Below are 27,470 nucleotides of genomic sequence, written 5' to 3'. Positions count from 1 at the left end.
ATGCGGGGCTTCCCTGGGGTGTATGCAGGGCTCCCTCTGGAGTGTATGCAGGACTCCCTCTGGGGTGTATGCGGGGTTTCCCTGGGGTGTATGCAGGGCTCCCTCTGGGGTGTATGCAGGGCTCCCCCTGGGGTGTATGCGGGGTTTTCATGGAGTGTATGCAAGGCTCCCTCTGGAGTGTATGCAGGGCTCCCCCTGGGATGGATGCAGGACTACCTCTGGGGTATATGAGGGGTTTATCTGGGGTGTATGCAGGGCTCCCTCTGGGGTGCATGTGGGGTTTCGCTGGGGTGTATGCGGGGTTTCCCTGGGGTGTATGCAGGGCTCCCTCTGGGGTGTATGCGGGGATTCCCTGGGGTGTATGCAGGGCTCCCTCTGGGGTGTATGCAGGGTTCCCCTGGGGTGTATGCAGGGCTTCCTCTGGGGTGTATGCGGGGTTTCCCTGGGGTGTATGCAGGGCTCCCTCTGGGGGGTATGCGGGGTTTCCATGGGGTGTATGCAGGGCTCCCTCTGGGGTGTATGCGGGGTTTCCCTGGGGTGGATGCAGGGCTCCCTCTGGGGTGTATGCAGGGCTCCCTCTGGGGTGTATGCGGGGTTTCCCTGGGATGTATGCAGGGCTCCCTCTGGGGTGTATGCAGGGCTCCCCCTGGGGTGCATGTGGGGTGTCCCTGGGGTGTATGCAAGGCTCCTTGTGGGGTGCATGCAGGGCTCCCCCTGGGGTGTATGCAGGGATCCCTCTGGGGTGTATGCGCGTTTTCCCTGGCGTGTATGAAGGGCTCCCTCTGGGGTGCATGCGGGGTTTCCCTGGGGTGTATGCAGGGCTCCCTCTGGGGTGTATGCAGAGCTCCCCCTGGGGTGTATGCAGGGCTCCCCCTGGGGTGTATGCGGGGTTTCCCTGGGGTGTATGTAGGGCTCCCTCTGGGGTGTATCGAGGGCTCCCCCTTGTGTGTATGCAGGGATCTCTCTGGGGTGTATGCGGGGATTCCCTGGGGTGTATGCAGGGCTCCCTCTGGGGTGTATGCAGGATTTCCCTGGGGTGTATGCAGGGCTCCCTCTGGGGTGTAGGCGGGGTTTCCCAGGGGTGTATGCAGGGCTCCCTCTGGGGGGTATGCGGGTTTCCCTGGGTGTATGCAGGGCTCCCTCTGGGGTTTATGCAGGGCTCCCCCTGGGGTGTATGCAGGGCTCCCTCTGAGGTGCATGCGGGGTTTCCCTGGGGTGTATGCAGGGCTCCCTCTGGGGTGTATGCAGGGCTCCCTCTGGGGTGTATGCGGGGTTTCCCTGGGGTGTATGCAGGGCTCCCTCTGGGGTGTATGCAGGGCTCCCTCTGAGGTGCATGCGGGGTTTCCCTGGGGTGTATGCAGGGCTCCCTCTGGGGTGTATGCAGGGCTCCCTCTGGGGTGTATGCGGGGTTTCAATGGGGTGTATGCAGGGCTCCCTCTGGGGTATATGCGGAGTTTCCCTGGGGTGTATGCAGGGCTCCCTCTGGGGGGTATACGGGGTTTACCTGGGGTGTATGCAGGGCTCCCTCTGGGGTGTATGCGAGGTTTCCCTGGGGTGTACGCAGGGCTCCCTCTGGGTTGTATGCAGGGCTCCCCCTGGGGTGTATGCAGGGCTCCCTCTGGGGTGTATGCGGGGTTTCCCTGGGGTGTATGCAGGGCTCCCCCTGGGGTGTATGCGGGGTTTCCCTGGGGTGTATACAGGGCTCCTTCTGGGGTGTATGCGGGGCTTCCTCTGGGGAGTATGCGGGGTTTCCCTAGGGTGTATGCAGGGCTCCCTCTGGGGTGTATGCGGGGTTTCCCTGGGGTGTATGCAGGGCTCCCTCTGGGGTGTATGCGGGGTTTCCCTGGGGTGTATGCAGGGCTCCCTCTGGGGTGTATGCAGGGCTCCCCCTGGGGTGTATGCAGGGCTTCCCTGGGGTGTATGCAGGGCTCCCTCTGGGGTATATGCAGGGCTCCCCCTGGGGTGTATGCAGGACTCCCTCTGGGGTGTATGCAGGGCTCCCCCTTGGGTGTATGCAGGGCTCCCTCTGGGGTGTATGCGGGGTTTCTCTGGGGTGTATGCAGGGCTACCCCTGGGGTGTATGCGAGGTTTCCCTGGGGTGTATGCAGGGCTCCCTCTGGGGTGTATGCGGGGCTCCCTCTGGGGTGTATGTGGGGTTTCCCTGGGGTGTATGCGGGGTTTCCCTGGGGTGTATGCAGGGCTCCCTCTGGGGTGTATGCGGGGTTTCCCTGGGCTGTATGCAGGGCTCCCTCTGGGGTGTATGCAGGGCTCCCCCTGGGGTGTATGCAGGGCTCCCTCTGGGGTGTATGCGGGGTTTCCCTGGGGTGTATGCAGGGCTCCCCCTAGGGTGTATGCAGGGTTTCCCTGAAGTGTACGCAGGGCTCCCTCTGGGGTGTATGCAGGGCTCCCTCTGGGGTGCATGCGGGGTTTCCCTGGGGTATATGCAGGACTCCCTCTGGGGTGTATGCAGGGTTTCCCTGGGGTGTACGCTGGGTCCCCTCTGGGGTGTATGCGGGGTTTTCCTGGGGTGTATGCGGGGTTTCCCTGGAGTGTATGCAAGGCTCCCTCTGGGGTGTATGCAGGGCTCCCCCTGGGATGTATGCAGGACTACCTCTGGGGTATATGAGGGGTTTATCTGGGGTGTATGCAGGGCTCCCTCTGGGGTGCATGTGGGGTTTCGCTGGGGTGTATGCGGGGTTTCCCTGGGGTGTATGCAGGGCTCCCTCTGGGGTGTATGCGGGGATTCCCTGGGGTGTATGCAGGGCTCCCTCTGGGGTGTATGCGGGGTTCCCCTGGGGTGTATGCAGGGCTTCCTCTGGGGTGTATGCGGGGTTTCCCTGGGGTGTATGCAGGGCTCCCCCTGGGGTGTATGCTAGGTTTCCCTGGGGTGTATGCAGGGGTCCCTCTGGGGTGTATGCGGGGATCCCTCTGGGGTGTATGTGGGGTTTCCCTGGGGTGTATGCGGGGTTTCCCTGGGGTGTATGCAGGGCTCCCTCTGGGGTGTATGCGGGGTTTCCCTGGGGTGTATGCAGGGCTCCCTCTGGGGTGTATGCAGGGCTCCCCCTGGGGTGCATGCAGGGCTTCCTCTGGGGTGTATGCGGGGTTTCCCTGGGGTGTATGCAGGGCTCCCTCTGGGGTGTATGCAGGGCTCCCCCTGGGGTGTATGCAGGGCTCCCTCTGGGGTGTATGCGGGGTTTCCCTGGGGTGTATGCAGGGCTCCCCCTGGGGTGTATGCAGGGTTTCCCTGAGGTGTATGCAGGGCTCCCTCTGGGGTGTATGCAGGGCTCCCTCTGGGGTATATGCAGGACTCCCTCTGGGGTGTATGCGGGGTTTCCCTGGAGTGTACGCTGGGTCCCATCTGGGGTGTATGCGGGGTTTCCCTGGGGTGTATGCAGGGCTCCCTCTGGGGTGTATGCAGGGCTCCCCCTGGGGTGTATTCAGGGCTCCCTCTGGGGTGTATGCGGGGTTTCGCTGGGGTGTATGCAGGGCTCCCCCTGGGGTGTATGCAGGGTTTCCCTGAGGTGTATGCAGGGCTCCCTCTGGGGTGTATGCAGGGCTCCCTCTGGGGTGCATGCGGGGTTTCCCTGGGGTATATGCAGGACTCCCTCTGGGGTGTATGCGGGGTTTCCCTGGGGTGTACGCTGGGTCCCCTCTGGGGTGTATGCGGGGCTTCCCTGGGGTGTATGCAGGGCTCCCTCTGGAGTGTATGCAGGACTCCCTCTGGGGTGTATGCGGGGTTTCCCTGGGGTGTATGCAGGGCTCCCTCTGGGGTGTATGCAGGGCTCCCCCTGGGGTGTATGCGGGGTTTCCATGGAGTGTATGCAAGGCTCCCTCTGGGGTGTATGCAGGGCTCCCCCTGGGATGGATGCAGGACTACCTCTGGGGTATATGAGGGGTTTATCTGGGGTGTATGCAGGGCTCCATCTGGGGTGCATGTGGGGTTTCGCTGGGGTGTATGCGGGGTTTCCCTGGGGTGTATGCAGGGCTCCCTCTGGGGTGTATGCGGGGATTCCCTGGGGTGTATGCAGGGCTCCCTCTGGGGTGTATGCGGGGTTCCCCTGGGGTGTATGCAGGGCTTCCTCTGGGGTGTATGCGGGGTTTCCCTGGGGTGTATGCAGGGCTCCCTCTGGGGGGTATGCGGGGTTTCCATGGGGTGTATGCAGGGCTCCCTCTGGGGTGTATGCGGGGTTTCCCTGGGGTGGATGCAGGGCTCCCTCTGGGGTGTATGCAGGGCTCCCGCTTGGGTGTATGCAGGGCTCCCTCTGGGGTGTATGTGGGGTTTCTCTGGGGTGTATGCAGGGCTCCCCCTGGGGTGTATGCGAGGTTTCCCTGGGGTGTATGCAGGGCTCCCTCTGGGGTGTATGCGGGGCTCCCTCTGGTGTGTATGTGGGGTTTCCCTGGGGTGTATGCGGGGTTTCCCTGGGGTGTATGCAGGGCTCCCTCTGGGGTGTATGCGGGGTTTCCCTGGGGTGTATGCAGGGCTCCCTCTGGGGCGTATGCGGGGCTTCCCTGAGGTTTATGCAGGGCTCCCTCTGGGGTGTATGCAGGGCTCCCTCTGGGGTGTATGCGTGGTTTCCCTGGGATGTATGCAGGGCTCCCTCTGGGGTGTATGCAGGGCTCCCCCTGGGGTGCATGTGGGGTTTCCCTGGGGTGTATGCAAGGCTCCTTGTGGGGTGCATGCAGGGCTCCCCCTGGGGTGTATGCAGGGATCCCTCTGGGGTGTATGCGTGTTTTCCCTGGCGTGTATGAAGGGCTCCCTCTGGGGTGCATGCGGGGTTTCCCTGGGGTGTATGCAGGGCTCCCTCTGGGGTGTATGCAGAGCTCCCCCTGGGGTGTATGCAGGGCTCCCCCTGGGGTGTATGCGGGGTTTCCCTAGGGTGTATGTAGGGCTCCCTCTGGGGTGTATCGAGGGCTCCCCCTTGTGTGTATGCAGGGCTCTCTCTGGGGTGTATGCGGGGATTCCCTGGGGTGTATGCAGGGCTCCCTCTGGGGTGTATGCAGGGCTCCCTCTGGGGTGTATGCAGGATTTCCCTGGGGTGTATGCAGAGCTCCCTCTGGGGTGTATGCGGGGTTTCCCAGGGGTGTATGCAGGGCTCCCTCTGGGGGGTATGCGGGTTTCCCTGGGTGTATGCAGGGCTCCCTCTGGGGTTTATGCAGGGCTCCCCCTGGGGTGTATGCAGGGCTCCCTCTGAGGTGCATGCGGGGTTTCCCTGGGGTGTATGTAGGGCTCCCTCTGGGGTTTATGCAGGGCTCCCTCTGGGGTGTATGCGGGGTTTCCCTGGGGTGTATGCAGGGCTCTCTCTGGGGTGTATGCAGGGCTCCCTCTGAGGTGCATGCGGGGTTTCCCTGGGGTGTATGCAGGGCTCCCTCTGGGGTGTATGCAGGGCTCCCTCTGGGGTGTATGCGGGGTTTCAATGGGGTGTATGCAGGGCTCCCTCTGGAGTATATGCGGAGTTTCCCTGGGGTGTATGCAGGGCTCCCTCTGGGGGGTATACGGGGTTTACCTGGGGTGTATGCAGGGCTCCCTCTGGGGTGTATGCGAGGTTTCCCTGGGGTGTATGCAGGGCTCCCTCTGGGTTGTATGCAGGGCTCCCCCTGGGGTGTATGCAGGGCTCCATCTGGGGTGTATGCGGGGTTTCCCTGGGGTGTATGCAGGGCTCCCCCTGGGGTGTATGCGGGGTTTCCCTGGGGTGTATACAGGGCTCCTTCTGGGTTGTATGCGGGGCTTCCTCTGGGGAGTATGCGGGGTTTCCCTAGGGTGTATGCAGGGCTCCCTCTGGGGTGTATGCGGGGTTTCCCTGGGGTGTATGCAGGGCTCCCTCTGGGGTGTATGCGGGGTTTCCCTGGGGTGTATGCAGGGCTCCCTCTGGGGTGTATGCAGGGCTCCCCCTGGGGTGTATGCAGGGCTTCCCTGGGGTGTATGCAGGGCTCCCTCTGGGGTATATGCAGGGCTCCCCCTGGGGTGTATGCAGGGCTCCCCCTTGGGTGTATGCAGGGCTCCCTCTGGGGTGTATGCGGGGTTTCTCTGGGGTGTATGCAGGGCTACCCCTGGGGTGTATGCGAGGTTTCCCTGGGGTGTATGCAGGGCTCCCTCTGGGGTGTATGCGGGGCTCCCTCTGGGGTGTATGTGGGGTTTCCCTGGGGTGTATGCGGGGTTCGCCTGGGGTGTATGCAGGGCTCCCTCTGGGGTGTATGCGGGGTTTCCCTGGGCTGTATGCAGGGCTCCCTCTGGGGTGTATGCAGGGCTCCCCCTGGGGTGTATGCAGGGCTCCCTCTGGGGTGTATGCGGGGTTTCCCTGGGGTGTATGCAGGGCTCCCCCTAGGGTGTATGCAGGGTTTCCCTGAAGTGTACGCAGGGCTCCCTCTGGGGTGTATGCAGGGCTCCCTCTGGGGTGCATGCGGGGTTTCCCTGGGGTATATGCAGGACTCCCTCTGGGGTGTATGCGGGGTTTTCCTGGGGTGTACGCTGGGTCCCCTCTGGGGTGTATGCGGGGTTTTCCTGGGGTGTACGCTGGGTCCCCTCTGGGGTGTATGCGGGGTTTACCTGGGGTGTATGTGGGGTTTCCCTGGAGTGTATGCAAGGCTCCCTCTGGGGTGTATGCAGGGCTCCCCCTGGGATGTATGCAGGACTACCTCTGGGGTATATGAGGGGTTTATCTGGGGTGTATGCAGGGCTCCCTCTGGGGTGCATGTGGGGTTTCGCTGGGGTGTATGCGGGGTTTCCCTGGGGTGTATGCAGGGCTCCCTCTGGGGTGTATGCGGGGATTCCCTGGGGTGTATGCAGGGCTCCCTCTGGGGTGTATGCGGGGTTCCCCTGGGGTGTATGCAGGGCTTCCTCTGGGGTGTATGCGGGGTTTCCCTGGGGTGTATGCAGGGCTCCCCCTGGGGTGTATGCTAGGTTTCCCTGGGGTGTATGCAGGGGTCCCTCTGGGGTGTATGCGGGGATCCCTCTGGGGTGTATGTGGGGTTTCCCTGGGGTGTATGCGGGGTTTCCCTGGGGTGTATGCAGGGCTCCCTCTGGGGTGTATGCGGGGTTTCCCTGGGGTGTATGCAGGGCTCCCTCTGGGGTGTATGCAGGGCTCCCCCTGGGGTGCATGCAGGGCTTCCTCTGGGGTGTATGCGGGGTTTCCCTGGGGTGTATGCAGGGCTCCCTCTGGGGTGTATGCAGGGCTCCCCCTGGGGTGTATGCAGGGCTCCCTCTGGGGTGTATGCGGGGTTTCCCTGGGGTGTATGCAGGGCTCCCCCTGGGGTGTATGCAAGGTTTCCCTGAGGTGTATGCAGGGCTCCCTCTGGGGTGTATGCAGGGCTCCCTCTGGGGTGCATGCGGGGTTTCCCTGGGGTATATGCAGGACTCCCTCTGGGGTGTATGCGGGGTTTCCCTGGGGTGTACGCTGGGTCCCCTCTGGGGTGTATGCGGGGTTTCCCTGGGGTGTATGCAGGGCTCCCTCTGGAGTGTATGCAGGACTCCCTCTGGGGTGTATGCGGGGTTTCCCTGGGGTGTATGCAGGGCTCCCTCTGGGGTGTATGCAGGGCTCCCCCTGGGGTGTATGCGGGGTTTCCCTGGAGTGTATGCAAGGCTCCCTCTGGGGTGTATGCAGGGCTCCCCCTGGGATGTATGCAGGACTACCTCTGGGGTATATGAGGGGTTTATCTGTGGTGTATGCAGGGCTCCCTCTGGGGTGCATGTGGGGTTTCGCTGGGGTGTATGCGGGGTTTCCCTGGGGTGTATGCAGGGCTCCCTCTGGGGTGTATGCGGGGATTCCCTGGGGTGTATGCAGGGCTCCCTCTGGGGTGTATGCGGGGTTCCTCTGGGGTGTATGCAGGGCTTCCTCTGGGGTGTATGCGGGGTTTCTCTGGGGTGTATGCAGGGCTCCCTCTGGGGGGTATGCGGGGTTTCCATGGGGTGTATGCAGGGCTCCCTCTGGGGTGTATGCGGGGTTTCCCTGGGGTGTATGCAGGGCTCCCTCTGGGGTGTATGCAGGGCTCACCCTTGGGTGTATGCAGGGCTCCCTCTGGGGTGTATGCGGGGTTTCTCTGGGGTGTTTGCAGGGCTCCCCCTGGGGTGTATGCGAGGTTTCCCTGGGGTGTATGCAGGGCTCCCTCTGGGGTGTATGCGGGGCTCCCTCTGGGATGTATGTGGGGTTTCCCTGGGGTGTATGCGGGGTTTCCCTGGGGTGTATGCAGGGCTCCCTCTGGGGTGTATGCGGGGTTTCCCTGGGGTGTATGCAGGGCTCCCTTTGGGGCGTATGCTGGGTTTCCCTGAGGTTTATGCAGGGCTCCCTCTGGGGTGTATGCAGGGCTCCCTCTGGGGTGTATGCGGGGTTTCCCTGGGATGTATGCAGGGATCCCTCTGCGGTGTATTCAGGGCTCCCCCTGGGGTGCATGTGGGGTTTCCCTGGGGTGTATGCAAGGCTCCCTGTGGGGTGCATGCAGAGCTCCCACTGGGGTGTATGCAGGGCTCCCTCTGGGGTGTATGCGCGTTTTCCCTGGCGTGTATGAAGGGCTCCCTCTGGGGTGTATGCGGGGTTTCCCTGGGGTGTATGCAGGGCTCCCTCTGGGGTGTATGCAGGGCTCCCCCTGGTGTGTATGTGGGGTTTCCCTGGGGTGTATGCAGGGCTCCCTCTGGGGTGTATGCAGAGCAACCCCTGGGGTGTATGCAGGGCTCCCCCTGGGGTGTATGCGGGGTTTCCCTGGGGTGTATGTAGGGCTCCCTCTGGGGTGTATCGAGGGCTCCCCCTTGGGTGTATGCAGGGCTCTCTCTGGGGTGTATGCGGAGATTCCCTGGGGTGTATGCAGGGCTCCCTCTGGGGTGTATGCAGGGCTCCCTCTGGGGTGTATGCGGGATTTCCCTGGGGTGTATGCAGGGCTCCCTCTGGGGTGTATGCGGGGTTTCCCTGGGGTGTATGCAGGGCTCCCTCTGGGGGGTATGCGGGTTTCCCTGGGTGTATGCTGGGCTCCCTCTGGGGTTTATGCAGGGCTCCCCCTGGGGTGTATGCAGGGCTCCCTCTGAGGTGTATGCGGGGTTTCCCTGGGGTGTATGCAGGGCTCCCTCTGGGGTGAATACAGGGCTCCCTCTGGGGTGTATGCGGGGTTTCCCTGGGGTGTATGCAGGGCTCCCTCTGGGGTGTATGCGAGGTTTCCCTGGGGTGTACGCTGGGTCCCCTCTGGGTTGTATGCGGGGTTTCCCTGGGGTGTATGCAGGGCTCCCTCTGGAGTGTATGCAGGACTCCCTCTGGGGTGTATGCGGGTTTTCCCTGGGGTGTATGCAGGGCTCCCTCTGGGGTGTATGCAGGGCTCCCCCTGGGGTGTATGCGGGGTTTCCCTGGAGTGTATGCAAGGCTCCCTCTGGGGTGTATGCAGGGCTCCCCCTGGGATGTATGCAGGACTACCTCTGGGGTATATGAGGGGTTTATCTGGGGTGTATGCAGGGCTCCCTCTGGGGTGCATGTGGGGTTTCGCTGGGGTGTATGCGGGGTTTCCCTGGGGTGTATGCAGGCTCCCTCTGGGGTGTATGCGGGGATTCCCTGGGGTGTATGCAGGGCTCCCTCTGGGGTGTATGCAGGGTTCCCCTGGGGTGTATGCAGGGCTTCCTCTGGGGTGTATGCGGGGTTTCCCTGGGGTGTATGCAGGGCTCCCTCTGGGGGGTATGCGGGGTTTCCATGGGGTGTATGCAGGGCTCCCTCTGGGGTGTATGCGGGGTTTCCCTGGGGTGTATGCAGGGCTCCCTCTGGGGTGTATGCAGGGCTCCCCCTTGGGTGTATGCAGGGCTCCCTCTGGGGTGTATGCGGGGTTTCTCTGGGGTGTATGCAGGGCTCCCCCTGGGGTGTATGCGAGGTTTCCCTGGGGTGTATGCAGGGCTCCCTCTGGGATGTATGCGGGGCTCCCTCTGGGGTGTATGTGGGGTTTCCCTGGGGTGTATGCGGGGTTTCCCTGGGGTATATGCAGGGCTCCCTCTGGGGTCTATGCGGGGTTTCCCTGGGGTGTATGCAGGGCTCCCTCTGGGGCGTATGCGGGGTTTCCCTGAGGTTTATGCAGGCCTCCCTCTGGGGTGTATGCAGGGCTCCCTCTGAGGTGTATGCGGGGTTTCCCTGGGATGTATGCAGGGCTCCCTCTGGGGTGTATGCAGGGCTCCCCCTGGGGTGCATGTGGGGTTTCCCTGGGGTGTATGCAAGGCTCCCTGTGGGGTGCATGCAGGGCTCCCTCTGGGGTGTATGCAGGGCACCCTCTGGGGTGTATGCGCGTTTTCCCTGGCGTGTATGAAGGGCTCCCTGTGGGGTGTATGCGGGGTTTCCCTAGGGTGTATGCAGGGCTCCCTCTGGGGTGTATGCAGGGCTCCCCCTGGGGTGTATGTGGGGTTTCCCTGGGGTGTATGCAGGGCTCCCTCTGGTGTGTATGCAGAGCTCCCCCTGGGGTGTATGCAGGGCTCCCACTGGGGTGTATGCGGGGTTTCCCTGGGGTGTATGTAGGGCTCCCTCTGGGGTGTATCGAGGGCTCCCCCTTGGGTGTATGCAGGGCTCTCTCTGGGGTGTATGCAGGGCTCCCTCTGAGGTGTATGCGGGGTTTCCCTGGGGTGTATGCAGGGCTCCCTCTGGGGTGTATGCAGGGCTCCCTCTGGGGTGTATGCGGGGTTTCCCTGCGGTGTATGCAGGGCTCCCTCTGGGGTATATGCGGAGTTTCCCTGGTGTGTATGCAGGGCTCCCTCTGGGGGGTATACGGGGTTTACCTGGGGTGTATGCAGGGCTCCCTCTGGGGTGTATGCGGGGTTTCCCTGGGGTGTATGCAGGGCTCCCTCTGGGTTGTATGCAGGGCTCCCCCTGGGGTGTATGCAGGGCTCCCTCTGGGGTGTATGCGGGGTTTCCCTGGGGTGTATGCAGGGCTCCCCCTGGGGTGTATGCGGGGTTTCCCTGGGATGTATACAGGGCTCCTTCTGGGGTGTATGCGGGGCTTCCTCTGGGGAGTATGCGGGGTTTCCCTAGGGTGTATGCAGGGCTCCCTCTGGGGTGTATGCGGGGTTTCCCTGGGGTGAATGCAGGGCTCTCTCTGGGGTGTATGCGGGGTTTCCCTGGGCTGTATGCAGGGCTTCCTCTGGGGTGTATGCAGGGCTCCCCCTGGGGTGTATGCAGGGCTTCCCTGGGGTGTATGCAGGGCTCCCTCTGGGGTATATGCAGGGCTCCCCCTGGGGTGTATGCTAGGTTTCCCTGGGGTGTATGCAGGGATCACTTTTGGGTGTATGCAGGGCTCCCCCTGGGGTGTATGCAGGTCTTCCCTGGGGTGTAAGCAGGGCTCCCTCTGGGGTATATGCAGGGCTCCCCCTCGGGTGTATGCGGGTTTTCCCTGGGGTGTATGCATGGCTCCCTCTGGGGTGCATGCAGGGCTCCCCCTGGGGTGTATGCAGGGCTCCCTCTGGGGTGTATGCGGGGTTTCCCTGGGGGGTATGCGGGGCTTCCTCTCGGGGATAAGCGGGGTTACCCTGGGGTGTATGTAGGGCTTCCTCTGGAGTGTATGCGGAGTTCCCTGGGGTGTATGCAGGGCTCCCTCTGGGGTGTATGCATGGCTCCCCCTGGGGTGTATGCAGGGCTTCCTCTGGGGTGTATGCGTGGTTTCCCTTGGGTGTATGCAGGGCTCCCCCTGGGCTGTATGCGGGGTTTCCCTGGGGTGTATGCATGGCTCCCTCTGGGGTGTATGCGGGGCTCCCTCTGGGGTGTATGCAGGGTTTCCCTGGGGTGTATGCAGGGCTCCCTCTGGGGTGTATGCGGTGTTTCCCTGGGGTGTATGTAGGGCTCCCTCTGGGGTGTATGCGGGGTTTCTCTGGGGTGTATGCAGGGCTCCCTCTGGGGTGTATGCAGGGCTCCCTCTGGCGTGTATGCAGGGCTCCCTCTGGGGTGTATGCGGGGTTTCCCTGGGGTGTATGCAGGGCTCCCTCTGAGGTGTATGCGGGTTTATCCTGGGGTGTATGCAGGGCTCCCTCTTGGGGGTATGCGGTGTTTCCCTGGGGTGTATGCTGGGCTCCCTCTGGGGTGTATGCGGGGTTTCCCTGGGGTGTATGCAGGGCTCCCTCTGGGGTGTATGCAGGGCTCCCCCTGGGGTGTATGCAGGGCTTCCCAGGGGTGTTTACAGGGCTCCCTCTGGGGTATATGCAGGGCTCCCCCTGGGGTGTATGCGGGGTTTCCCTGGGGTGTATGCAGGGCTCCCTCCAGGGTGTATGCAGGGCTCCCCCTGGGGTGTATGCAGGGCTTCCTCTGGGGTGTATGTGGGGTTTCCCTGGGGTGTATGCGGGGTTTCCCTGCGGTGTATGCAGGGCTCCCCCTGGGGTGTATGCAGGGCTTTCCCTGGGGTGTATGCAGGGCTTCCCTGGGGTGTATGCAGGGCTCCCTCTGGCGTGTATGCAGGGCTACCCCTGGGGTGTACGCGGGGTTTCCCTGGGGTGTATGCAGGGCTCCCTCTGGGGTGCATGCAGGGCTCCCCCTGGGTTGTATGCAAGGCTTCCTCTGGGGTGTATGAGGGGTTTCCCTGGGGTGTATGCAGGGCTCCCTTTGGGGTGTATGCAGGGCACCCCCTGGGGTGTATGCGGGGCTCCATCTGGGTTGTATGCGGGGTTTCCCTGGGGTGTATGCGGGGCTTCCTCTCGGGGGTATGCGGAGTTTCCCTGGGGTGTATGCAGGGCTCCCTCTAGGGCTTATGCGGGGTTTCCCTGGGGTGTATGCAGGGCTCCCTCTGGGGTGTATGCAGCGCTCCCCCTGGGGTGTATGCAGGGCTTCCCAGGGGTGTTTACAGGGCTCCCTCTGGGGTATATGCAGGGCTCCCCCTGGGGTGTATGCGGGGTTTCCCTGGGGTGTATGCAGGGCTCCCTCCGGGGTGTATGCAGGACTCCCCCTGGGGTGTATGCAGGGCTCTCTCTGGGGTGTATGCGGGGTTTCCCTGGGGTGTATGCAGGGCTCCCTTTGGGGTGTATGCAGGGCTCCCCCTGGGGTGTATGCAGGGCTTCCCTGGGGTGTATGCAGGGCTCCCTCTGGGGCGTATGCGGGGTTTCCCTGGGGTGTATGCAGGGCTCCCCCTGGGCTGTATGCGGGGTTTCCCTGGGGTGTATGCAGGGCTCCCTCTGGGGTGTATGCGGGGCTCCCTATGGGGTGTATGTGGGCTTTCCCTGGGGCGTATGCAGGGCTCCTTCTGGGGTGTATGCAGGGCTCCCTCTGGGGTGTATTTGGGGTTTCCCTGGTGTATAAGCGGGGATCCCTCTGGGGTGTATGCGGGGTTTCCCTGGGGTGTATGCAGGGCTCCCTCTGGGGGGTATGCGAGGTTTCCCAGGGGTGTATGTGGGGTTTCCCTGGGGTGTATGCAGGGCTCCCCCTGGGGTGTATGCGGGGTTTCCCTGGGGTGTATGCAGGGCTCCCTCTGGGGTGTATGCGGGGTTTCCCTGGGGTGTATGCAGGTCTCCCCCTGGGGTGTATGCGGGTTTTCCCTGGGGTGTATGCAGGGCTCCCTCTGGGGTGTATGCAGGGCTCTCCCTGGGGTGTATGCAGGGCTCACTCTGGGGTGTGTGCGGGGTTTTCCTGGGGTGTATGCAAGGCTCCCCCAGAGGTGTATGCGGGGTTTCCCTGGGGTGTATGCAGGGCTCCCTCTGGGGTGTATGCAGGGCTCCCCCTGGGGTGTATGCGGGGCTCCCTCTGGGGTGTATGCAGGGTTTCCCTGGGGTGTATGCAGGGCTCCCCCTGGGGTGTATGCGGGGTTTCCCTGGGGTGTATGCAGGTCTCCCTCTGGGGTGTATGCGGGGCTCCATCTGGGGTGTATGCGGGGTTTCCCTGGGGTGTATGCAGGGCTCCCTATGGGGTGTATGCGGGGTTTCCCTGGGGTGTATGCAGGGCTCCCTCTTGGGTGTATTCGGGGTTTCCCTGGGGTGTATGCAGCGCTCCCTCTGGGGTGTATGCGGGGCTCCCCCTGGGGTGTATGCGGGGTTTCCCTGGGGTGTATGTAGGGCTCCCTCTGGGGTGTATGCAGGGTTTCCCTGGGGTGTATGCAGGGCTCCCTCTAGGGTGTATGCAGGGTTCCCCCTGGGGAGTATGCGGGTTTTCCCTGGGGTGTATGCAGGGCTCCCTCTTGGGTGTATTCAGGGTTTCCCTGGGGTGTATGCAGGGCTCCCTCGGGGGTGTATGCAGGGCTCCCCCTGGGGTGTATGCAGGGCTCCCCATGGGGTGTATGCAGGGCTCCCCCTGGGGTGTATGCAGGGTTTCCCTGGGGTGTATGCAGGGCTCCCTCTGGGGTGTATGCAGGGCTCCCCCTGGAGTGTATGCAGGGCTCCCTCTGGGGTGTATGCGGGGTTTCCCTGGGGTGTATGCACGGCTCTCTCTGTGGTGTATGCAGGGCTCCATCTGGGGTGTATGCAGGGCTCCCTCTGGGGTGTATGCGGGGTTTCCCTGGGGTGTATGCAGGGCTCCCTCTGGGGTGTATGCGGGGATTCCCTGGGGTGTATGCAGGGCTCCCTCAGGGGGGTATGAGGGTTTTCCCTGGGGTGTATGCAGGGCTCCCTCTGGGGTGTATGCGGGGTTTCCCTGGGGTGTATGCAGGGCTCCCTCTGGGGTGTATGCAGGGCTCCCCCTGGGGTGTATGCGGGGTTTCCCTGGGGTGTATGCAGTGCTCCCTCTGGGGTGTATGCAGGGCTCCCCTGGGGTGTATGCAGGGCTCCCTCTCTTAGTGTATGCGAGGTTTCCCTGGGGTGTATGCAGGGCTCCCTCTGAGGTGTATGCGGGGTTTCCCTGGGTGTATGCAGGGCTCCCTCTGGGGTGTATGCAGGGCTCCCTCTGTGGTGTATGCGGGGTTTCCCTGGGGTGTATGCAGCGCTCCCTCTGGGGTGTATGCGGGGTTTCCCTGGGGTGTATGCATGGCTCCCTCTGGGGTGTATGCAGGGCACCCCTGGGGTGTATGCGGGGTTTCCCTGGGGTGTATGCAGGGCTCCCTCTGGGGTGTATGCAGGGCTAACCCTGGGGTGTATGCGGGGTTTCCCTGGGGTGTATGCAGGGCTCCCTCTGGGGTGTATGCAGGGCTCCCCCTGGGGTGTATGCAGGGCTCCCTCTGGGGTGTATGCGGGGTTTCCCTGGGGTGTATGCAGGGCTCCCTTTGGGGTGTATGCAGGGCTCCCCCTGGGGTGTATGCGGGGTTTCCCTGGGGTGTATGCAGTGCTCCCTCTGGGGTGTATGCAGGGCTCACCCTGGGGTGTATGCGGGGTTTCCCTGGGGTGTATGCAGGGCTCCCTCAGGGGTGTATGCAGGGCTCCCTCTGGGGTGTATGCGGGATTTCCCTGGGGTGTATGCAGGGCTCCCTCTGGGGTATATGCAGGGTTCCCCCTGGGGAGTATGCGGGGTTTCCCTGGGGTGTATGCAGGGCTCCCTCTTGGGCTCTTGGGTGTATTCGGGGTTTCCCTGGGGTGTATGCAGGGCTCCCTCTGGGGTGTATGCAGGGCTCCCCCTGGGGTGTATGCAGGGCTCCCCATGGGGTGTATGCAGGGCTCCCCCTGGGGTGCATGCGGGGTTTCCCTGGGGTGTATGCAGGGCTCCCTCTGGGGTGTATGCAGGGCTCCCCCTGGGGTGTATGCAGGGCTCACTCTGGGGTGTATGCGGGGTTTCCCTGGGGTGTATGCAGGGCTCCCTCTGTGGTGTATGCAGGGCTCCACCTAGGGTGTATGCAGGGCTCCCTCTGGGGTGTAAGCGGGGTTTCCCTGGGGTGTATGCAGGGCTCCCTCTGGGGTGTATGCGGGGTTTCCCTGGGGTGTATTCAGGTCTCCCTCTGGGGTGTATGCTGCGTTTCCGTGGGGTGTATGCAGGGCTCCCTCTGGGTTGCATGCAAGGCTCCCTCTGGGGTGTATGCGGGGCTCCCTCTGGGGTGTATGCAGGGCTCCCTCTGGGGTGTATGCAGGGCTCCCTCTGGGTTGTATGCAGGGCTCCCTCTGGGATGTATGTGGGGCTCCCTCTGGGGTGTATGCGGGGCTCCCTCTGGGGTGTATGCAGGGCTCCCTCTGGGGTGTATGCAGGGCTCCCTCTGGCGTGTATGCGGGGTTTCCCTGGGGTTTATGCAGGGCTAGCTCTGGGGTGTATGCGGGGTTTCCCTGGGGTGTATATAGGGCTCCCTCTGGGGTGTATGCAGGGCTCCCTCTGGGTTGTATGCAGGGCTCCCTCTGGGATGTATGTGGGGCTCCCTCTGGGGTGTATGCGGGGCTCCCTCTGGGGTGTATGCAGGGCTCCCTCTGGGGTGTACGCAGGGTTTCCCTGGGGTGTATGCAGGGCTCCCCCTGGGATGCATGCGGGGTTTCCCTGGGGTGTATACAGGGCTCCCTCTGGGATGTATGCAGGGCTCCCTCTGGGGTGTATGCAGGGCTTCCTCTCGGGGGTATGCGGGGTTTCCCTGGGTTGTATGCATGGCTCCCTCTAGGGTGTATGCGGGGTTTCCCTGGGGTGTATGCAGGGCTCCCTCTATGGTGTATGCAGGGCTTCCCCTGGGGTGTATGCAGGGCTCCCTCTGGGGTGTATGCGTGGTTTCCCTGGGTGTATGCAGGGCTCCCCCTGGGTGTATGCGGGGTTTCCCTGGGGTGTATGCAGGGCTCCCTCTGGAGTGTATGCGGGGCTCCCTCTGGGGTGTATGCGGGGTTTCCCTGGGGTGTATGCAGGGCTCCCTCTGGGGTGTATGGGGGTTTCCCTGGGGTGTATGCAGGGCTCCCTCTGGGGTGTGTGCGGTGTTTTCCTGGGGTGTATGCAGGGCTCCCTCTGGGGGGTATGCGGGGTTTCCCTGGGGTGTATGTAGGGCTCCCTCTGGGGTGTATGCGGTGTTTCCCTGAGGTGTATGCAGGGCTCCCTCTAGGGTGTATGCAGGGCTCCCCCTGGGGTGTATGCAGGGCTCCCTCTGGGGTGTATGCGGGGTTTCCCTGGGGTGTATGCAGGGCTCCCTCTGGGGTGTATGCAGGGTTTCCCTGGGTTGTATGCAGGGCTCCCTCTGGGGTGTATGCGGGGCTCCCTCTGGGGTGTATGCGGGGCTCCCTCTGGGGTGTATGCAGGGCTCCCTCTGGCGTGTATGCAGGGCTCCCTCTGGGGTGTATGCAGGGCTCCCTCTGGGGTGTATGCGGGGTTTCCCTGGGGTGTATGCAGGGCTCCCCCTGGGGTGCATGCGGGGTTTCCCTGGGGTGTATACAGGGCTCCCTCTGGGGTGTATGCAGGGCTCCCTCTGGGGTGTATGCAGGTCTCCCTCTGGGGTGTATGCGGGGCTCCCTCTGGGGTGTATGCAGGGCTTCCTCTGGGGTGTATGCGGGGCTCCCTCTGGGGTGTATGCAGGGCTCCCTCTGGGGTGTATGCGGGGCTCCCTCTGGGGTGTATTCGGGGCTCCCTCTGGGGTGTATGCAGGGCTCCCTCTGGGGTGTATGCAGGGCTCCCTCTGGGGTGTATGCGGGGCTCCCTCTGGGGTGTATGCAGGGCTCCCTCTGGCGTGTATGCAGGGCTCCCTCTGGGGTGTATGCAGGGCTCCCTCTGGGGTGTATGCGGGGTTTCCCTGGGGTGTATGCAGGGCTCCCCCTGGGGTGCATGCGGGGTTTCCCTGGGGTGTATACAGGGCTCCCTCTGGGGTGTATGCAGGGCTCCCTCTGGGGTGTATGCAGGTCTCCCTCTGGGGTGTATGCGGGGTTTCCCTGGGGTGTATGCAGGGCTCCCTCTGGGGTGTATGCGGGGTTTCCCTGGGGTGTATGCAGGGTTTCCCTGGGGTGTATTCGTGGCTCCCTCTGGGGTGTATGCGGGGTTTCCCTGGGGTGTATGCAGGGCTCCCTCTGGGGTGTATGCAGGGTTTCCCTGGGTTGTATGCAGGGCTCCCTCTGGGGTGTATGCAGGGCTCCCTCTGGGGTGTATGCAGGGTTTCCCTGGGGTGTATTCGGGGCTCCCTCTGGGATGTATTCGGGGCTCCCTCTGGGGTGTATGCAGGGCTCCCTCTGGGGTGTATGCGGGGCTCCCTCTGGGGTGTATTCGGGGCTCCCTCTGGGGTGTATGCGGGGCTCCCTCTGGGGTGTATTCGGGGCTCCCTCTGGGGTGTATGCGGGGCTCCCTCTGGGGTGTATGCAGGGCTCCCTTTGGGATGTATGCGGGGCTCCCTCTGGGGTGTATGCGGGGATCCCTCTGGGGTGTATGCGGGGTTTCCCTGGGGTGTATGCAGGGCTCCCTCTGGGGTGTATGCAGGGCTCCCTCTGGGGTGTATGCAGGGCTCCCTTTGGGATGTATGCGGGGCTCCCTCTGGGGTGTATGCGGGGATCCCTCTGGGGTGTATGCGGGGTTTCCCTGGGGTGTATGCAGGGCTCCCTCTGGGGTGTATGCAGGGCTCCCTCTGGGGTGTATGCAGGGCTCCCTTTGGGATGTATGCGGGTCTCTCTCTGGGGTGTATGCGGGGATCCCTCTGGGGTGTATGCGGGGTTTCCCTGGGGTGTATGCAGGGCTCCCTCTGGGGTGTATTCGGGGCTCCCTCTGGGGTGTATGCGGGGCTCCCTCTGGGGTGTATGCAGGGCTCCCTTTGGGATGTATGCGGGGCTCCCTCTGGGGTGTATGCGGGGATCCCTCTGGGGTGTATGCGGGGTTTCCCTGGGGTGTATGCAGGGCTCCCTCTGGGGTGTATGCGGGGATCCCTCTGGGGTGTACGCGGGGTTTCCCTGGGGTGTATGCAGGGCTCCCTCTGGGGTGTATGCAGGGCTCCCTCTGGGGTGTATGCAGGGCTCCCTTTGGGATGTATGCGGGGCTCCCTCTGGGGTGTATGCGGGGATCCCTCTGGGGTGTATGCGGGGTTTCCCTGGGGTGTATGCAGGGCTCCCTCTGGGGTGTATGCAGGGCTCCCTCTGGGGTGTATGCAGGGCTCCCTTTGGAATGTATGCGGGGCTCCCTCTGGGGTGTATGCGGGGATCCCTCTGGGGTGTATGCAGGGTTTCCCTGGGGTGTATGCAGGGCTCCCTCTGGGGTGTATGCAGGGCTCCCTCTGGGGTTTATGGGGGTTTCCCTGGGGTGTATGCAGGGCTCCCTCTGGGGTGTATGCAGGGCTCCCTCTGGGGTTTATGGGGGTTTCCCTGGGGTGTATGCAGGGCTCCCTCTGGGGTGTATGCAGGGCTCCCTCTGGGGTTTATGGGGGTTTCTCTGGGGTGTATGCAGGGCTCCCCTGTGCTGAGGAGTTCTCACATGTGGAGAAGTTCTGTGTGTGGCAGGAAGCAGCTTGTGAGGAGAATCGCTGGTACCTCGGTGCGGGCAGGATATACAGCAGGGGGAGGACATGCGCCCTTTGCCTCCACACTCCAGAAGGCAGGAAACCTACAGGAAAGCTCTCGGTGCTGCGGCTGCCTGACTCCTCCATACTGTACAGAGATACTGTACAGAGCTACAGCCCAGACAGCGCTCGGGAGCGGGAGGGAAGATGGCGACGCTGGGAAGCGAGTGTCAGCTGTTCTCCAGCCTCCCGGTCAGCGCCCTGCTCCAGTCCCAGTACCCGCAGCAGCAGCACAGCGCTGTCACTGGAGTCCCCAACTTCAGCCTGAACCTGCCCGTCAACCGGGGGCTGGAGAGAGCCCTGGAGGAGGCGGCAAACTCCGGCATCCTGAACCTCAGTGCCAGGAAGCTGAAGGAATTCCCCAGGACTTCGGGGAGCCACGATCTGTCCGACACCGTGCAGGCAGGTAAGAGAGCAGGCAGCATTAACCCCTGCCGGGAGGGAAGGATGGGAAGTTACTGTGGGAGATTGGTATTCTGTGCGCACAGTGCCGATGTGCCCAGCCTGCAGACCCTGGTGCTGATGTGCCCAGCCTGCAGACCCTGGTGCCGATGTGCCCAGCCTGCAGACCCTGGTGCCGATGTGCCCAGCCTGCAGACCCTGGTGCTGATGTGCCCAGGGTGCAGACCCTGGTGCCGATGTGCCCAGGCTGCAGACCCTGGTGCTGATGTGCCCAGCCTGCAGACCCTGGTGCCGATGTGCCCAGCCTGCAGACCCTGGTGCCGATGTGCCCAGCCTGCAGACCCTGGTGCCGATGTGCCCAGCCTGCACACCATGGTGCCGATGTGCCCAGGCTGCAGACCCTGGTGCTGATGTGCCCAGGGTGCAGACCCTGGTGCCGATGTGCCCAGGGTGCAGACCCTGGTGCCGATGTACCCAGCCTGCAGACCCTGGTGCCGATGTGCCCAGGGTGCAGACCCTGGTGCCGATGTGCCCAGCCTGCAGACCCTGGTGTCGATGTGCCCAGGGTGCAGACCCTGGTGCCGATGTGCCCAGCCTGCAGACCCTGGTGCTAATGTGCTCAGCCTGCAGACCTTGGTGCTGATGTGCCCAGCCTGCACACCATGGTGCCGATGTGCCCAGCCTGCACACCATGGTGCCGATGTGCCCAGCCTGCAGACCCTGGTGCTGATATGCCCAGCCTGCAGACCTTGGTGCTGATGTGCCCAGCCTGCACACCATGGTGCCGATGTGCCCAGCCTGCAGACCATGGTGCTGATGTGCCCAGCCTGCACACCATGGTGCCGATGTGCTCAGCCTGTAGACCATGGTGCTGGCTCAGCCCTTCTCAAGCTAAAGGGTGATCCCGGTTGTATGGAAGCTCCAGTCTATGGCAGTGATGCAGAGGTTTAGTGAGAACACCTCATATGGACAAGTGACAATTGACTACTCCTCACTAACAGGCATCCAAGATGTCCAGGCCATTTATCTGCAGCCTTCCAAGTCATAACCGGGGCGTCTGGTGGTGATGGCTCCTAAGAAGTCCAACATACAGTGTACCATGTACCATGTAACATACCCATGCCACCAATCTTATGTGGCCACTTGCCACCCTGGAATATCCACAGATGTCCCTGTAGAAGTACATCCGATGCCAGCTAGCCAGCAGGGCTCATAGAGTACAACCAGGGCAACCCCTGACTGTATACTGTCGTAGAACATATGTGGGTCATAGTGAGGTGTCCCTGCACTGGATTTCACTTAGAGGGGTTGTCTCTTCATCTTAAATGGGGGAAAAATTAGCAAAATGCTTGAAAAAAAAGTAATTTTGCAATTTACTTGTTATTAAATATCATCCTTATTCTCAAGAACGAATGGATTTTAATCTCGTTTGCTGCTCATTTCCTAGGTTACCGACCGCTGCAGTCTAGCATCAGTAGCCATACAGCGCTTTCAAGATCTTTTCTATTGAGCTTGTAAGCGCTACTCTGAAGCTCTCTGATGCTGTAAAGCTTCTTCTGTTTGCAGCATAGGAGAGAGCACAGTTCAGGCCACTGGTTCGACTTGGTCCAAAACTGGTAAGCAGGAAGCCAGGTGGCATTGGAGTAGGAGATGAGACAACCCCTTTAAGGATATGTTTACTTGTTGAGCATGTTCCTATGGCAAGTTTGATATGACTTTAATAAAGGATCTGCTGCAGAAAGCTGAAGCTGACACTCGGATTTCTGCCACCAATGTGCCTTGGGTACGCATGAGGATGCGGATGAGGTTTCGCCCCATTCAGTAGGGCTAATCCATGTGTTAATCTACAAGAGGAATGAGCATGCTTTTTTATATCCTGGATGTCTATAGCAGCGTGAACAGAAATGTGTGCAGATTTTCTGGAGCTTGTGAATGGGGTACAAATTTTACATTTACATGCAGCCGATGTGAAATGTCAGTGGACTTGATTATGATTTTGATGCTAAATCCTGTGTGAATGAGCTACAAAGCTGTGGCACTGGGGCACTTGACATGGTCGGATATTATAATGTCATCCGATGACACAGCTTTCCCAGTGTCAGCAATAACTGCCTTGCAAAAGCAGGTTGTTCATGGGTGGTGAAGAAGAAGAACGCCCCCACGTATTCTCACTGCATATACGTATACTACATCATAGCTAATGTACCCACTAGTTTTGTAATGTACAGTAATGCAAACAGGTTTATTTACAGGATATAGTGACATTTATGTATTCAGAATTAATGGGCACGTCCAATGCCAGTGATTGTGCCAGTGTGCTCTAGAACTAGTGACAGATCTCTGCAGTCTGCCTCACACCGCCGGCATTGATAGCAGCATAATGCACTAGTCACGTCTGGGCAATCTGCAGGCGAATTGTGTATACCTGTATATAGTAATTGCTGTAATAATAATAATAATAATTTTTATTTATATAGCGCCAACATATTCCGCAGCACTTTACAATTAAGCGGGGACATGTACAAACAATAAATTCAATACAAGGTGAGACAGTTTAACAGTAACATCAGGAGTGAGGTCCCTGCTCGCAAGCTTACAATCTACATGGAAATGGGGGGACACAATAGGTGGAAAGTGCTTGTTATTTCAGGTCTGGCTATTATAATAAGTCGGGATTATCATATAAAGCTGTATGATCCGGTCATCAGCCTGTATGTTAAAGTGCAATACTCAATTACCGAGTGCAGTTATCGAGTGCATGGAGGGTGTAGAAACAGATGAACAGTAGGGTGCAGATTCTGAATAGTATTTAGGAGGGAACAGGGGAAAGTTAGTTTACTGAGTAGTTGAGGTGGTAGGCTTGTTTAAAGAGATGGGTTTTTAAAGCGCGCTTGAAGACATCGGGGCTAGGCATCAATCGGATCGTCTGGGGTAGAGCATTCCAGAGAACTGGTGCAGCACGAGAGAAGTCTGTATGTGTTGCCCAATGCTTTAGTTAGATAACCCATCCTGTGCCAGTCCAGTTTGTCTTCAGAATGTCATCTGCGGAATTCAGCTACTACCTGAACTTACTCTAAGGGCGCTTAAAATGAATGAAATGGGGAGACATTTTTCAATATTGTTGTAGGAACAGTGATTAACAATTGGAAAAAGTACTTTTTAATTGTATCCACAAGGTAATACATTTCGCACTTTAAAAGCATTCTCAGCGCAATTCTCCGTCTTACACCACTCCTTGTCTTTCCTGGATATAAGCTGATGAATTTCCTATTTTTAATGAATTTTAGTTGCCTGTCCATATCCTTTTAATGCATCGTTTTCAAATGAAGACTGTCTTCTTCCAGTACACCACTTTTCATTTCATTTGATAAATAGGATTAGTTGAATAAATTGATAAATTGCTGCCCGGGCAAGTTGTCATTTAAGCACCTCAACTATCATTGAGTACTGCAGACTGGTCTTTAATAGCAAGTGGATTGGATGTCAGTGTTTGCTTCTCTACCCAGAAAAGTTTAAAGAGTAACTAAACTTTCTTCTTGTTTTTTTCCTATTTAGCAAGCACTTGAATTGTCCACAGATCAGTGGGGATCCGGATCCTGACAGACCCCTTGATCACACACACTAGACCCTTGAGAAGTGCACACTCCAGCAGACAGGAGCACACAGCTCCTGTCTGCATTCACATACAGGCTTGAATCCAGATTCAATAGAAAGTATAGGCAGCCTATGCTTTCTATTGAATTCACATTCTGGGCTGTGTGCACAATAGGTGGAGGTCTAATAACCCGGACCCCTAACCAATCTGCAGACACTTCAAGTCCCTGTTAAATAGGAAAATCAATAATAAGGTTTAGTTACAATTTAAAGTGTAGCTGCACTTTCAGGTGAGTTTTCTGAATTAGCTGTCACGTTTCTACATAAGGAATTCTGGCTATTTGTCAAGGGTGTGTCAGGTGTAACAGACAGTCACTCTGAGTCTGGCTGCAGAATGTCACTGCGTTTGGCATTGCAGACGCCTTCTTAATCCTTCTTACTTTTGGACCCAGTGGCAACCTCCCTCCTTCTCTGATTGACACACCCTGGTCTGGGTGTTTACAAACTCTCAGTCTGCTTCAGGGAGTCGCCGGTGATATTCTCATTTTCCCTTGTGCAGGTTTGGACCTATAGCAATCAGCAAGCTTCCTCTCTGGTGCTCTTGTAGGACGTTTGGTGTTATCTCTCTTGTGTCTGCTCAAGCTAAGTTTTCCCCCTTTGTTTGTCTCCCTTGAGGTCTTTAGTTTAGAGTGGGGACTGACCAGTGCTCACCCCCCCCCTTCCTATCTAGGGCCTAGCTCTAGGGATATACAGGGATTAGGTTTCCTGTTCGGCGATAGGTGCAGAACCTATATAGGGACGGTAGGATAGGTAGGGTGATATTAGATCTGCCTAGGGGTCTCCACTCCCCATTTCCACAGCGTTTGGGTCACCTTCCCCTCATCCCTTCGTGTTGCACGGTGTGGGAAGAACTAAGTGCGTAAACACCATTATATGGCTTGTATCCTGTATTTGTTCTCTATTTTTTATCAGTTTTTTCGCCTGCACTAGAAGCCTCAGCAGTTTCTCCTTGTGCCTTTCTGCTTTTAGTTCCCTTTAGCTTCCCACCTACTTTTCATAGAGTTTTATAGTAGCAGGTGTAATTTGATCTCAAATTACAGACAGATCTGTAGAGAGATTTTAGAGTGAATGATGTATAGGAAACAAGTGGCTCCTAGGTAGGGAAAGAAGCATTTTTTCTGTAATAAGATGTATCACAAAGTTTCTTATCTTCTCTTGTACTGTTTATTTAAAAGTGTAGTTTTTATTTAGAAGACAACACTGACAATGTCACATTTGCCCCCTTGGGCTCCCTCCCCGATTGGCAGTGTGCCTATGTTCAGCAGCCATCATTAGTATAGAAAATTAAAGTGTTTTTTGCATACAAGAAAAAGGGTTTTGTTAGCAATTTGTTTTAAGATTACACTGCTGTTTGGTACTTCATTTATTATTGATGCCTATCTGTCTGCTGTCTATGGTATAGATTGACATAAACATAATGATTTCCAATATCTTTGAACAGTAGACATACAATACAAAATCATTATATTCTTTGTGCCTCATGCTGAAAGTTCACGTAGTATGTGCAATGTGTTTTCATACCAAAAATGCAAAATTGCATGTTTCTCTACAGACCGGCATGTTCAGCATGTCTCATATCAGCCATGCACAACCAGTATGTCCAATATACTGTACCTTGCAATGAAAAAGCATATGCTGTATGCGGTATGCATCTTATCAGAAAATGTATGACCAACACATATTCACATGATTTACAGAGTTGCAACAATTCTGGGTACAGATCAATGTGACTGTCATATATCTGTATGATACTGGAAGAAGTTTCTGGATGTCAATCAGTGAAAAGTCCCCTTTAAAGGGAACCTCTCATGAAATTCATGTCACCTAAACAAGGGGCAGCATGAATCAGACACTGGTTACATTGTTGCAGCGATGTATGTTTCACCCTGAACTGCTGCATTTTTTCAGAGAAAACATACTTTGAGAAGCTGATGGAAGCTATGTGTCTCAGGTGACTAGTCCAAGAGGCTGGTCCACGGCTAGACTGTCAGGTCTCCCCCTATATGCATGTGTATAGAGAGTAACATGTCAGTCATGGTGTGCAGGGTGGGGAGAAGCCACCAGGGACTGTCCTCAATTTAGTCATTTGAGATATATAGGTGGCGATTCATCAAATTGTTTTCACCAGAAAGCTTGCTTAAAAATACTCTTTGAAAAGTCAAAGAGTTGCACAAAAGTTTTGCATCTTTCGGCATTTTCACGCCAGTTTGGAGCAGCTTGGCCAAAATGGTGAAGCTGCGGAGGAGACAGAGAGTAACAACAGAGCATGGCTACACCTATCCGTCAAATTCAGCAGAAGCTACTTTACTTCCATATGTAACCAACACATTAAAGCTGCACTCTGTAACACTATAATATGCAAGCATGAAATATATGAAAAAAAGGTAAAATGAAGATACTTAGCTTTATAAATGAGTCAATTCATGTGTGCCCAACAACCATCGAAAAAGCGACCTTCTTTGCTGGGAACCTAACCTAATATGATACCTCTCCTTGTCTGATAGCCTACATTTATATGGGTAGGTAGGGTCAACCTGTGATTAAAACCACCTGTTGACACCTGTTTTTCTGTTTGAAAGTGACTGTCAGTCTTTGATAGTTGTAAATTCAGCAGAAGGGCCAGAGTTTTAGACTTCAGAAGCTATACTCCAGTCCCTGGATGCCACTAAGAAGATAAATTCATTATGTGGCTTGCGCCTCTTAGTGATATTGACACATCACACTCCAGCGAGCCCTTCATTAAGACTGGCATGCACAACACCCGTCTTAATGAATCGGCCCCATAGTTCCTGTTGGCTTTTCAAGCTATGAGTTCTCTGAGACGCTGCAGTAGTTCAGAACAAAACTTACATGGCTGCAAAAACACAGTCAGTGTCTGTTCCTGCTGCCAGTGGAAAAATCACGGTATAACCAGCCCCTGTGGGCGTCTTGCACATGTTAGTAATGAGGAATTGGCCACTTCCATGCAGTTATTAAAGAAGAGTATTTTTCCATTTATTTTACTTTTTGCTTACGGGATCAGTCCTGTACTGCATCTGTATTCATTAGTACTCTATATCATGTGCCTAGATGCCCATTATCAATCAATATTTGGTCTCTTCTCTTTTAATGAAACTATGATCAACCGCAGATTTAATTAATGATGATCTGAAGCAGTTTATATGACTTTTTGTGCTTTTGTGGTATACGCCGCCTCCTTATTGTGTTGCTTTTATTGCTTTTGAGCAAGAACCAAATTAAACAAAAGATGTAAGTGGTAAAGTCATGTATTCACCACCAGCCCTTCTTCCCATGCTGGTATTTTTAGAAGACAGGGGAAATAATGTTGATATCTTGCCTCTTTGTGGTCTGCAGGTCAGCTGCTGGTCTGTGAGTTATGTTACACATCGCCCCAGAATTGCCCAGCCTGCAGAATGTGGCTCTCCTCATTCATTCTATTTTAGGAATTTTAACAGCGTCGTTAATGAGATTTAGCCAAGTGTGCTTGATACTGTATGTAATTGTGTTTATATTAGGCTCACTTGAGTAGAGCAAGGATGTAAACGTGGGCCTAACAGGGATGAAATCGATTACCGTATTTTTGGACTATAAGACGCACCTGGGTTTTAGAGGAGGAAAATAGAAAAAAAATTAAAGCAAAATATGTGGTCATGACGCACTGTTATAGGGGAGGCGGTCTGCTGCTCACACTGTCATATGGGTAGTGTCCCCCAGTTCTGTGTTAATATTACCCATCCTAGTATATATGATCCCCCCTTCCTGTTATACGTGGCCCCCATCCCCATCCTGGTATACATGGTCCCCCATCCAGGTATGCATGACACCCCCATCCCCATCATGGTATGCATGGCACCCCCCGTCCTGGTATGCATGGCACCCCTATCCCCATCTTAGTATGAATGGCACCCCTATCCCCATCCTGATATGCATAGCACCTCTATCCCCATCCTGGTATGCATGGCACCTCTATCCCCATCCTGGTATGCATGGCACCCCTATCCCCATCCTTATATGCATGGCACCCTTATCCCAATCCAGGTATGCATGGCACCCCTATCCCCATCCTGGTATGCATGGCACCCCTATCCCCATCCAGGTATGCATGGCACCCCTAACCCCATCCTAGTATGCATGGTACCCCTATCCCC

At 58.2% G+C, this 27,470-nt stretch overlaps 1 protein-coding gene across 2 annotated transcripts in view; it reads left to right on the top strand.

Moving 5' to 3' along the window:
- Positions 1-19,187: 19,187 nt before the first annotated feature.
- The window catches only part of LRCH1 (leucine rich repeats and calponin homology domain containing 1), a 247,834-nt gene continuing 239,551 nt past the window's right edge, over positions 19,188-27,470 (top strand). The window contains exon 1 of one of the 2 annotated variants that reach the window (XM_073663838.1): positions 19,188-19,672. In XM_073663838.1, coding sequence (XP_073519939.1) covers positions 19,414-19,672 — 259 coding nt within the window. In that variant the 5' untranslated portion in view covers positions 19,188-19,413. The remainder of the gene's footprint in view (positions 19,673-27,470) is intronic. The other variant, XM_073663837.1, reaches the window with a different exon arrangement.

The sequence above is a fragment of the Phyllobates terribilis genome, unplaced genomic scaffold, assembly GCF_046119375.1.
Source record: "Phyllobates terribilis strain yellow unplaced genomic scaffold, ASM4611937v1 Scaffold_2__4_contigs__length_985480577, whole genome shotgun sequence".
In the NCBI taxonomy this organism is placed as follows: Eukaryota; Metazoa; Chordata; class Amphibia; order Anura; family Dendrobatidae; genus Phyllobates; species Phyllobates terribilis.
This window is presented reverse-complemented; position numbering and strand designations above follow the sequence as displayed.